General features: G+C 42.3%; 1 protein-coding gene across 2 annotated transcripts in view; it reads right to left on the bottom strand.

Annotated features, from left to right (window-relative positions):
* The window catches only part of DNAJC1 (DnaJ heat shock protein family (Hsp40) member C1), a 111,969-nt gene extending 103,747 nt beyond the window's left edge, over window positions 1–8,222 (bottom strand). For both annotated transcript variants that reach the window (XM_034068214.1, XM_034068218.1), the window contains exon 1: window positions 7,954–8,222. In XM_034068214.1, the coding sequence (XP_033924105.1) occupies window positions 7,954–8,118 (165 nt within the window). In that variant the 5' untranslated portion in view covers window positions 8,119–8,222. The remainder of the gene's footprint in view (window positions 1–7,953) is intronic.
* Between the last annotated feature and the right edge of the window lie 5,147 nt (window positions 8,223–13,369).

Genomic DNA, 13,369 nt, shown 5'->3' with positions numbered 1-13,369 from the left:
TAAAACCTACAGCCTTGCGTAAGCACCGGAGGCCACCAGCACAGGTTACCTACCATTCCTTGCCAGGAAATTGGCCACTCCTTTCAATGAATTACAGGTCAAACAAAAGAACTTCTAGGAAGAAAACCAGCTCATTTGCAATTTGAAGATTAAGCTATTATGGATACATCCTTAAAGGATTAGTGAAGTGGGAAGTATAGAGAGGAAGAGCTGAAACATTATTGCTGCTGCAGACAGAAAAACAAGGAAAAAAAAAAAGAAAAGAAAATCAAGACTGCTTGTTTTATCCTTCAGGACTGCTTGTTTTATCCTTTTCACAGCACTTTGCATAATGTTAGTTCCCTTGGGTTCCCAAGCACAGTAGTTTCCTGCTGCTATATGTCCTTCTACACAGCAAAAAAGAAAAATATAATCTGAAAGAAATCAAGGAAGTATCATATGAATGAATTACCAGGGAAAGTTAACAGTAAATGTCTTTAAAAGTACTTACAATGGTAGATTCTGAAACACTTTTGTGTCTTTAAGAAAGGAACCAACAATGAAAGCAAAAAAAACTCCTGGATTTCCTTGGACAACATCCAAGGAGAAACTTAACAGGAAACAATACAGAAAGCCTATTTTTATGGAAAATACAAGTTTCACAAGTCTAGATGTCTTGATCATTTTTAAATGCAGCAATTGTGAACAAAACCATCAGGGAACATTACGCATACCCAATACATAATGCAATCCATTCTGTAAGTGCCCTGACATGTACCAGCAGCTTACCTGGAAGTTCAGCACTTAGAACAAAGTGAAACCAAAACCAAAACACACAAAACCCCATATCCTGCAACATCCTCAGTTACAAATCCAAGCAGTTGTCCTTAGTGCTTCAATATGCTGAACCTTGTGAGCAATTAAGCTACTCTGTAGTTCAGAACAACTTTGTCTTAAAGTATCCAATCAAATAATCTGAACAGTGGCTTCACACACTTTTAATAATTTGAATTTGTTATGAAAAAACCAAGTTTCCAGAACTGCTGGCAATCCCACTTCTACATATAACTTAAGTAACAGACTCAAATAGAAAGTTTAAAACCATGAGGGGATGCACAATTGTGTCTCAATAACACACTGAGAAAAAAAAATACACAATTATTTTCATGGAATTAACTGAGACTACAGCTAAAGCCATTAGAAACAAATCTGGATTTCCTAATGCTTTTTTGTTAGAACTAGTGAAATGGAGTTCATCCCTGCCTCAATGTTGATAGTGTATTTGGGGGCTTTTTTGACTTTAAGTACTGTAACAGGAGCCAATTCTTAAGGAGTAAAAAAATAAAAATTTGAAGAACCCCTCCCTCATCCATCACTTAAACCTTGCATTCATTACTTAAACCTAGGAATTACAAAGATCCTCACTGTCCAAATAAAGGTCTACTACTACTATCACCTAGTCATGTATTACAGGAGTTACTCATTTTTTACAGTTTGGGGCAAGAAAGTTGAAACATATTTCATCTTCCCAAAGAACTCCGATGCTGTGATTGACAGCACACTAAAATCTAAAGCCTTGCAAAACTATTAGACCTGCTTAATATATATTTTGAACAAGCAGTAGAAAACAATCTTGAAACAGGTTTAGACCATTAGACATGATGTTTAATCACTAGCCCAACAACTTGATTCCTCAAAGGGGAGGAACTGAGGTATCAAGCTGTGACATGGCTCCATGTCACTTCACAGCACAAGACTGTCAGAAGTCATAGTGAACATCCTATTTGGCATGCAAAGACAAAACAGTCTCACAAAACAAGGCAAGAAAAGCCTACAGCTCATAATTTTGACACAATCATCTGAAAAAAAGTGATTGTCATAATTGCATACATGTCTCACTAAATTAAACACTTCCAAAGCTTAGGAGACTGAAGCAGTATCAGCAACCTAGATTTTCTCTAAACCATTTGCAGATGATGCATATTCCATGATTTAGTAACACTGCGCCCACATATGTTAACCTTAAAAAGCAGCAGGGAGGAGACCAGCCTTAAGTGTTAGAAGAGCAACCAAAATAAGTCTCTGGAGTGTGATCTTCCGCCTAGAAGTAGAAACAAACTGCTGAGTTTCTGGGCTACCCTTCCTCAAATCCCCTTTCTTGTCCTCCTTATCTGCATCTTGCCTGTCAGAGAAGACAGAAAACCTGTGTGGGTATAGGTAGGCTGTGCTTGCTGAGGACTTGAGAGCATTTCTTGAACAGGTACAGCTCTCCCTCACTTGCCTCTTCCTACTTGGAAGGACCACTCCAGGTGCTCAAAGTGCCCCAAAAGCTCCACAGCAAAAATACCTTTGTCTAGATTTATTATTTTATTTCTGGACAATGACACATTCCAAGCCACAGCTATGGCAGTGCCAGACAATAAGTAACAGAATCATAGAATAGTTAGGGTTGGAAAGGACCTTAAGATCATCTAGTTCCAACTCCCCTGCCATGGGCAGGGACACCTCACACTAAACCGTATCACCTAAGGCTCTGTCCAACCTGGCCTTGAACACAGCCAGGGATGGAGTATTCACAACTTCCCTGGGCAACACTAACAGCTTCAGAGATTGCAATTTTTTTCTGAAAAACACATTACCAAATCTATGTCCAACAGCTTTACTTATATATAACATATGAATTCACAACTTCAGAACTGCAGTGATGTACATGTTGCATGTCAACACACTTACATAAAACAGACCACACCAAATCTATTACTGAGAATTTTCATAAATATCCCATAATGCCTTGTAATACCATAAGATCCACACAGTTTGTTGTGGGCCTCATTTCTGCTAAGGTTCTTACAGAGGAATGCCAAGAGGTAAATCCAACATCAACCATTTACTATAAACTGAAGTCTTAAAGGTGCATCTGCATCAACTTTTTAGTGCAGATCAAAAGTGCACATGTAAAGCAAACTTACTTATGGTACCTACTAACTGCACATCATGAAGCAGTCCTGGAGTGAATGAACTTTTGGATTTCTGGGGTGGCTTTCTTTTGGACAGAACTGGACTGTCAGATGTAAAACCCAGAGCACAAGCAGCACACTTCAACACAAACAGGCACTGAGTCCATGCAGCCAGCCTGGAATTAGTTCAATGCCAAAAACAATCAAAGTAAAAAATTATTTTTAAAAAATCCCTGAAATGCAAACAGTACAGACACCAATTCCTCAGCACCAAATACTGACTTCTACAGACACAACTCTGTTGGACCCTGCTACTTGCCAAGGTACACAACAGCTCCCCTGTTCCAGTGCTCTTGAAAGGAGCCCATTAGTCCACATCCAGCTCATCTAGAGGGGTTTTGGGTTCCTGCAGCCACAGAAATCCAACTCCTTGGTTTTCACATCTTGTACTTTCTTGGAGTTGCTCACATATCAGTGTCCCACATCCTGCAGAACCAAAATCAGGTTCTGGATGCACAATCCTGACTTTGTGATGCAGCATCATCTAGCAAACCCATCATCTAACAGTGAAATGGATACAATGCTCTTAGTTCTCTACAGTAAAGCCATACAAATGGAATGACTCAAACTAAACCTCATGTGCCACAGGAACTCATAAGCAAGTAATGGAGAAAATACCCCTCTCAACATTTTTTGGGATTATATATTTATCCACAGTGCTGGCCACCAAGCCCTACCTATGTATTAATTCTCCCTCAGGAACTTGAGCTCCCAGGGCTTCTACTACCTCAAAGGGCACTTGTATGAAAGCAAATACAGAGCTTCTCCACTGCACAGGCCTAGCAGAACATTCAATACAAGCCTCTACCCTTATCCAATTACCCAGTAGAAGCCCAAGCCTTATTCAAAAATTCCTTGATACATAACATACTGCTCTGCACAGGCCAATTCCAGCAACATAGCTAATGCATTTTAGCATATTTTCACAAACATTTCCTAAAAATGTACTGATCAGATCCCTTGTATCCAAGAACAGTATCACAAAGTCTCAGAAGACATTCAGAGGCCAATAGTGCCTCCATTACTGCAAGCCAAAAGAAGCAGAGAAGGAGGTGATTTTCTTAAAGATATAAACAGTCATAATCAAAGGCGTATTTCGTGAGGAGATCCACAGATTCAACTGATACCAACTTGATTAATCCAGAACATATCATATTTATACAGTTATCAGCTATTGAAAGCTGTAAGAGACAAAAAAAATTAACGTGATCAATTCATTTTTTCACCAAACAAGCTTGTAGCTTCCCAGATCTTCCTGGAATTTTTCACAAAAGTTGACATCACACTTGCATGTTCTCATTCTCAGGTAACAGGGTAGTTTTATACCCTGCAAGTCTGCATAGCCTCTGGTTTAATTCTGCTGGTTCATGTTCGTTTTTAGATAAATATCATTTGGTCCTGATCCCCTTGTCAGTTTGAAACTGGCAATACTAAGTGAATACTGAAATAATTATTACATCTGATCTGTCAAGAGTTTACAATTCTATTTTCTTCAGTAACCACTTGGGGGAAATGGAAATGTAATCTTTTCTCAAGCCAAAGGTTATCTCCCCATTCCACTAGGTCAGCTTCTTGAGAATAACAATGTTCTAAATGAGCCATCTGAATCACAGAGGAAACAGAAAGGTAGAGCAATTCTCAAATGGTTCAGAACAGCCATAATAACAACGTAACAATGCAGAACTTCTCATATATACTATGCTGCCCTTAGATCTAATGGATTAACAAGTAGATACATTATATCCCTGCACAAAACTCAGAACCTTCTTAATCTAGGTGCTCAGCCCTAATACCTGGGTGGGGTTGGACAAGGTGACCTCCAGAGGTCCCTTCCACCCTCAACCATCCAGCTAGCACCTACAGATTTGCCAGCCAACCTTGCAGTCAAGCACTGAGAACAGTTATTCTAAGTGTCAAGACAGTCACAGCCTTACTCTTCCCTCTGTCACTTCATGTTTACAATAAAAATTACTTCCATGAGATCACCCTCTAACCCTCAGTCACTCAACTTGGAAAACACTACAGCAGCTACAAAGCTAACACCCTGCCAGTGCTGGATGACAGTTACCTGACGTCAAGAGGCTTCCACAAGGCCCTTCAAAAGACGAAACACAAAACCCTTTCTCTGCAAGCATAGAGTGGCAGCTAAACAAAACAAAACAAAAAAAAAATCACCATTTCTCTCCAATCCCAAGGAAAAATCTGCAGTCAGAGGCTTCATGGTAGAGAGCTACAGGACTTCCCACAACCCCTTCTGCACCTTGTCAGCTTAGGCCAATATCAGCTTCTAATGTCACATCAGAGATTCAACAAGCAGCTGGTACCACAATTCTCCCATCAAAACCAAAGCTGCTTTAATGCCTTAAGAAAGCATCAGAATCATACCCTTTATTTTTTCAAAACATAAGATGACATGTTTAGAAAAAATCTGGCAGCTCTCATATACTACTATTAGTTAACAAACATGGTCAAGCATCCCTATACAGACGCAGAAGTTACATCCTGCATAAAGAAGCAGTCCTTTTCCCAGGAGTACATGAAGGGATTATCAGGACACAATACAAGGCAGTGAACACCAAGAGGAATACGGGAAGGGAGGGAGCAGGTAGGAAGCAAGCTTTGATGAATGAAAGGTAATGAAACAGTCCAAAGGATTCACCTGAGCACAGGGAATAAAACAACTCGCCCCAGAACTACAAAAAGTTAATCACAGCATTCTAGTCGAAGGCATCCCAACTACAACAATAGTGACATACAAAATAACCAGCAAATTCCATTAAACCATAGTTTTTAAAACCAGCAGAAAACATGAAGAAATACATAAACAGCACAAAGAAATATTATGGTAAAAGGTAGCTACATGTTAAGACACCCAAGCTAAGCTACAGCACACGGGAGATCTGTGCACTTACCTTGACCCTGTTATGAGACCTGTTACCCTTCTCATACAATTGCAGCTATCTAGAGAGTCACTGCAAGTCAGAACCCTGCTTCAGCATCTTGTTTGAAGCTTTAAGTATAGGTCAGAGGTGGAGAAGCAAACAACAGGAACAAAGGATTCAATGTGGAAGAACCTATAAACCTACACAGCACCTTGCAATGCTTACAAATTCCTACTGAAGCTCAACTTCAACACTATAAATTCTATTACTGTACTCACAGGTATATTCCGCTCTATGGATAAAGTGTCTAATACTATTTACACTTCCATTCTGGCTATAATTACATTATGAGTGACTTGCATATACTTATAACTAAAAAAACCTTGTTTCATTTGCATTGCACTTTCAACAACTTTTTCCCTGCTCGTACATCACGAATAATTCAAGTTCTCCACTAAGATTAAAAGAGTAAAAGCATGAACTAGCAGAACATTTGCTTCCTAAAAGTGACATTATGTTTTGCTAAACACATAGGTCAACAAGGTACAGATTCAGCACTACAAAAAGAGTTTGCATACCAGATCTGAACATCACTAATCAAAACAAACAAATCTGTGTTTCACATTACCTGACACTAAAATTGCCTTTGAGAAATTAAAACACAGATTTTTAGTCTCATGAAAGTGAAACCTGCATAGCAGTGTTTGCTGCGCTGTATATATGCAGTGCTCCATAGTACATAACACTAGATGTTGAAGAAGGAGTAAAAGAAAGAGATGAAACTGACTCAGAATCCCCCTAACCATCATTAACAACCACAGCCAGTAGTTTCCAAAACAGGACCCTTATATTGCAGACACTTTTCCTCTCTTTGTAGGCATGGCCCTAATAAAACGCACATGGAAGTATTGCTACTATTCTCAAAAACTATAAGAACTACATCAGAATAAACTTTCAGGTTGTCAAGGAAGCCATTCAAATAGCAGAGGTGCTAGGAGACAAAGAACAAACAAAATGTCTTGTGGGGACACTGGGTGAACTAACAGACTACAAAGAATTACAGAGTTATTGAGGAGAGGAATACTATACTGGCAGAAGAAGACAAAAAAATGAGTTCTAAGATGCACAAAGAGAGATCAAGCAAGATCACACACATACAGAAGAGCATCTGGAAATGAGGAAGGCTGTCAAGTGTGAGCCAGGACAAGCAATACAAGCTAAAGATGCCAAGTGGTAGCAAAACCAGCAACCACATCCAAAACATGCACAAAAAAACATGAGATGAAAGTGTTTGGAACAGGAGTTCCTGCCTTGACTACACATCCAGAAAAAAAATAACAGAAGATGCATAATAAATGCTTTAAGATAATCTTAAGTGTTGACTAGCAATAGGAGGTAAAAACCATACATAATAAGCAAAATACAACGAAAGTAAACAACCGCCAAGCCACTACCAAATCAGTTTACCACATGGCATACATGAAAGAAAACAGGAGACGCAACACATGGCAATGCACAATCGTAAGAAGATAAGGGACTAGCAGCTATTGCAGAATGAGGGAAAGATGAAAAACAGCAATACGCAGGATACGCACGGAAAGTGGAAGAAGCCCACAAGCTACTTTTGTCTAAACGCATTTGGAGAAAAATAGACATATTCAGAAGAGCAACAGGCAGTAGGAACACACAAAGGTGAAGCGGGAGAGGGAGGGCTGATTTATGGTGGGGCCAGAAGGAGAAAAACCACAGCAGTCTTTGAAGGAGAACAGAGCCCCTGCAGAGGGGGGGAAGAGGCTGGGGAAAGGACTGGAACTGGGGCACAGGGGGGAGGTGGTGGTGGTGTCCCGGACCGCCGCGGCAGAGCCGGGTAGCCGCACGCGTGCCAAGGCCGGAGGTGGATGACAGCGCCAGGCGATAAGGCAAGGTGCCGGCGGCTTGCTCGGCGCCCTGTGCCGCGGGGAGCGGCGGCTGCGGGGGGAGCCAGCCAGCCATGTTCGGCGGGGGCAGGGACGGCGGGGGCAGGGACGGCGCTGACAGGCGAGGCCCGAGCGGGCGGGCCCCGGCCCCTCGCTCACCTGCTGCACCCCCAGGAAGTCGTAGAAGTTCCGCGGCACCTCCTCCACCAGGTCGAAGAGCTCCAGGTCGCCGCTGTCCCAGGCGCGGGCGCGGGGCGCCGCCAGCCCCAGCAGCGCCAGAAGCGGCAGCAGCCGGAGACGCGGCGCTGCCCGCGGGCTGCCCATGACCGCGGCCCCAGCAGTATCGAGGACGTGGCCAGGGAGGCGCCGCTGCGGCCGCGCACGGCCCAGCGACAGCTCCGCTCTGACGGAAAGGAGGCAGGCTCGGCCCTACCGAGGCCGAGTCCCACTGGCGTGGGGAGGGGGGGGTGGAACGCTCTCAGCCTGGCCAATCGCCGCCCCCGCAGGTGGTGACGTCGGGTACCCCGGCAACCGCTGGCGCTCGCGCAGTCAAGGGTTGTGGGGGAAGGGCGAAGGGGGCGGGGGTAGCGGACGGGCGCGCGAAGGAGCGGCGGGGACTCGCGCGGCCCCGGCGCGAGCTGGTTCCGTGCACGCGCCCCGCGCCGCCTGCCGGCCCTCCCACCCCCCGCTGCTTCCGTGCGCCGGCGCCCCTGCGGGTGCCCGCGGGTGGGCACGCACACAGCCCGCACCCGGCACCCTCCCTCCGTCCGTCCGTCTGTCCGTCCTGCAGCCGGGGCAGCTCCGCCAGGGGCAGGTTCGGGGGTTCCGTTGTCCGCCGGCGCCCGCAGCAGGGGAGAGGCGGCGAGAAAGCGGCCCCGCGTGCCCCCGGACGCTGGATTCCCCTCAGACGTGTGCTGGGGTTCGTAATTCCTTAAGGATGCGTTTGATTATTGGAGCCGGCTTTACCCTAAAATCACTGCAGTAAATTACCAGCAGCAGCTCGGTATCCAAGCGATGTCCACTGGACCTTTCATTCTTTCCCTGCTTAAATTAATACAAATGCTAGGTGAGAAAGAAGAGACTGAACGGCTTAACAATACAAATTATCAGTGTCAAATCACTTGTCGGTGGTACGTTCAGACTCCTTGGAACACCCCATCTGTATAACCAGTTAGGCCTAGTTAATAACTCACTATGAGAACCTTCAAGAAAAGACAGTTTCACACACCCCAGAAATATCCATGAACTCAAGTTCAGAAAACATTTTTTCCAATTAAAAAAAAATCCCAAATGCAAATCTAATGTACCTGAGGTCACTGAAGAGGAGCTAGCCGCCATTTACAAAATCACTGTACAGTAGTTGAGCACTGCCTTGGATACTACATGGGAATAGCAAGATACAGCTTTAAAATATGCTCTATTTAATTCAGAACAAGGACTTGAATCAACATAGCCATTATCAATTTTCCAACTCATAGAGTAGTCTCAGGTAGTCTCTTCTATTGAAACTGTTCCCTTTTGTATATACTATTTAAATATTAATTAGATTGGTATTTAAACTCATGTTTCCATATCCCATATGCATGCCCACTGCGCTGATAGGATCATGATTCTGCCTCTGGCTCTGTTTTCTGAAAAGACACCTAAACCCATTTGCCAGGAAATGATAATTTAGCCAACAGCATCTGATGTTTTAAATTCACCCTTCTCAAAAAGGAGCGCTTAACTGTTCATTCTGATCTTCTTACAAAATTGCTTCTCCCACTTGATCAGAGCCAAAAAAATAATCCTTTTCTAGAGAATGACAAAGTAAAGAGAAAACCATGGACTAGTGAATTTATCAGCTGCTTTCTTTTGTTGGAGTAACTGAACCTGGTATAGACGAGTTTCTTCCCTTGTCCTTATTTTCTTAATCTGCTGTGTTTTGCGCACCAGTATTAATGGTGTAAATTCCCTTTGTTGCCTGGTGTATCTACGTTCTCCTTGCTCTCAAGCCTCAAGCTTTATTGCACAAAAATACCAGCTTTGGATTCAAAGAGTTACTTCCTCATAAGGTTGTAGAATAAAGTTTAAAGATGTAAAGTATGCTCTGAAACCAGGGGCAAATGAAGAGTTCAGAAAAGTGGTATTATTTTTAAACCAGGCTAAAGATTTTTCTTTAATATGTGGGATTAACAATACTCCATCTCTCTTAATAGATGTTTTCCAAATTCTTCCCTTCTGACTCATTCTGTATTTTCCGTATCTCCTTCGTCTTGCCTCATTAGCTTCTAAGCCTCCTTAGTTAAGTTGATCTAGTGCAATAATCAGCCTCAAAGAGAAGCATTTGTTATTTCCATCTTATTTTTCATCATTCAGAGTTTGTTATGAAGAATGACCCCTTTCAAAATCCACCCCTGGCTGCTCTTGCTGGAGCTGTTAAAACAGCCTTCAAAAAACCTGATAAAAACAGATTATCTATTCTGTTCTGCTGGGACCCAGAGAAACTGCCCTAACACTGACAACCAGCTGCAGGTAGCTTGTGGCTTCAATCCTTTGAGAACAACGGCAGATGATAGCTGTTTTGAAAGAAACATCTCAGAATTCTTCAGGTAAATTATGGTTTCTTTCAATCAAGAGAAATGTGAATTTAGAAAAAAAAGTGCACTAATAATGGGATTATGGTTATTTAAAATACGTATTTAAGAGTTATCTTACATTTAAGTCAGCATACTTAAATTATTCCAGTCAGGTTTAACAATGTGGGAAATCTGAATATTCATTTTTATTCTGATGTTTAAACCATTGGAAGAGCAGGCCTGATACTGCATGTAACATTTCTAAAAAGGATTTGTTCTTTTTTTTAAGCTCTAGACTATGAGATTAGTTTAAACGTTTCCATTAAAATCATTCTATGTTCCAAGAATAAATAATGAAATTTTGGGAAGAAAATGCTGAAAGTGATATTAAAACGCTACAAGCACCACCATAACAATGACACATTATCATTTTCTGATTCCTCAGTTTTCCCCTTTAAAGTCATGAGAAGTTATTTTTTCTCGATGAGTCATTATAGCCCTTCCCCCTTCTCCAATAATACTTCAATTAATCCAAGTCACACTAAGCTTTCACAGTATAAAATAGATCAGTTCTCTCTCCTGGTTTCAGAGAAAGCATTAAAACACAAACCAAACTTGATTACATTCAGCAATGCTTGTCTTTGCTGTGAGCCTGCAATGACACATGAGAGATCTCTAGTGACACGTGCAATGACTGATGAATTGGGTGACCAGTGATGACGATTTAGATCTTAGTTCTGTGAACTCTGACACAAAGATAACACAGAAAGTGAAGGCTTTTTTATTACAGTCTAAAACTACTTACGTTGGGAGGTATTTGTATTTTTTTCTGATTCAGGCATGACATTTAAATGGCTAGAGGATCAGAGAAAGGGTTTTAATTCTGGATGTAATCTCTGCGCAGGCAGCTCCTTTAAGAATGTGGAGAGCTATGAAGGGAAGGATGGCATTTTCTTTCTCTGCCCTGAGTTTGTCTGCGCATGCAGGCGGGCATCACTGAATCAGGTATGCTCAGTCACGAAGCTCTCCCTTGCAAACCATAAGGGAAGGACGCATACACAGAAATAATTTGTTTAAATAAATCTCTGTTTTGATGCTAATTGGCAGTAGCACCCAAGGCCCGAGGCATGAACCAGTTATTATTAGCGTTTTTAACAGCACTGAAAGACCAACATGCTTCATAAGCCCAGTAGGATTCACAACGATCATATTCTGCATAGCTAAACAGCCTGTGATTTTGATGTCTCGAACAGAAGATGTCTAGGGGAGCTTATTAAGGGACCACCCCTTTGCTTCCTAAAGATAAAGCCTTATCTTCAGCAATTGAAGAGCCTGACTGCCCTACAGTCTATTCCAGTTTTCTATTCCAGCAGTTTAGTTCAGATGCTCAGTAATACAATTTTTGTGCAGTAATAGTAGCACCTTCCCCCCAGCCCAGGCGCTTGTTCCCACCTCAGCACTGTTTGCTGCCTCCTCAACTGTGCTAATTCAACTCTTTGTGGGCCACATTATAAATCAAATGACTGAAATAATCCAAGTTGTTCCTTAAAAAAAAAAGCTGTTTGTGTATTCATGTATACACATCCACACACAAAACCTCAGATTTATTTCAGTGATCCAGTTTACAGCACAACCCACAAACGGCTGCTTTCGTGCAATCCAGGGGACAGCAAAACTGTGATGAAGGAGCAAGAACAAGAGGGCAGAGCAGGCAGAAAACTGCCTGGCTTAAACTGGCTTTCCCATTGGAAAAAGCCCTTTGTATACCTACACCCGGAGAGCTGAAAGTAAGCTGTTCCCTGAGCAGTGAGGCTGAGCAGAGCAGAGGCAGGAATTCTGTTTCACAGCTGGCAGGAACGTTTGAGGACTTGCACCGGAAGAGAGGGTTCTCCTGCAAAAGCGAGGAGAGAGGCGGCAGTAACCTCACTCTGAGGGATCCTGTAGTGCTCCATCCCGATAAACAAGTGGTTATTGCCTTTTTAAGGGATTTCTTTTTAAAGCCAGCTCATTTTACAAACGCAGTTTAGAGTGTAGCCACACCAGCAGAGGAATGGAGTGGAGACCAAGGGAAGGTAACATTCAGCATGGCAGAGGGAAGAAAAAGGGGACAGGATCACTTTATAGGAACCCTTCCCACTGAAAGATTTGTAAGGAATATGCCATTTGTGTAGACCAGCTGTTACCTTAGGCCAGACATAAGTCAAAGTAATAAGAAAGAAATGTGGGAATGGAAAGAGAAGTAAAAGCAACAGAGCTAAAACAAGAAAGCTATTACGGTCCATCAGACATGAAAGAATATTATTTAGGAAACAGCTAATCCATGCCTGGTCTGGGTAGCTCAGTCCTCTTTTTAGCTACGTTACAGGGTTTTTTTTTCCTCTTTTTCCTCATGTTACATCATTAGTGCCCAAGCCCGTGCCTACTGAGCACGCCATACCCCATCATGCCATTTTCCAGGATGAAAAGCTACCTGAAGCCACATTAACATCATGCAAGATGGCTCACAGTCTGTGTGATGGGAGAAGAGGGTTCCTCTTCAGAGTATCAGCCACATCCTGATAGGACAAAGCCAACATAATGAAAGCCTTGGTCATTATGAATGACCTTTTTTCAGCATAAATGCATAATATTTTGCTGCATGACATGCCAATAGTTTGTCATTTTACATATTAAAAATGTATTTTCACAAAGAACATCAACATGGGGAAGCAGAAGTTCAGGAGGCACAAGAATTAAAAGACAAAACAAAATCAGTGATTAGAAGGATTATACCTTCTTTTTAAACAATGTATTCTTGACACCTTTCAAAATGATCTGTGGCTTTAACTGCAAGTGGATGACTTTCAGTGTCAATTTAGTTATTACTATTCCAAGAACAACACCCTGGTACTCTATTCATATATTGAGATGCTCAACATATGCAAACTGAAAACCTCCAGACAGCTTTTAGAGAGATGTACAGCTCTTTTAGAATTTTTATCCAAGGAATGTTTCCCAGAATAGAGCTCTCACTGTGG

Source organism: Melopsittacus undulatus, chromosome 1 (assembly GCF_012275295.1).
Source record: "Melopsittacus undulatus isolate bMelUnd1 chromosome 1, bMelUnd1.mat.Z, whole genome shotgun sequence".
NCBI classification, from domain to species: Eukaryota; Metazoa; Chordata; class Aves; order Psittaciformes; family Psittaculidae; genus Melopsittacus; species Melopsittacus undulatus.
Note: the sequence above shows the minus strand (reverse complement) of the source record. Positions and strands in the feature narration are given on the sequence as shown.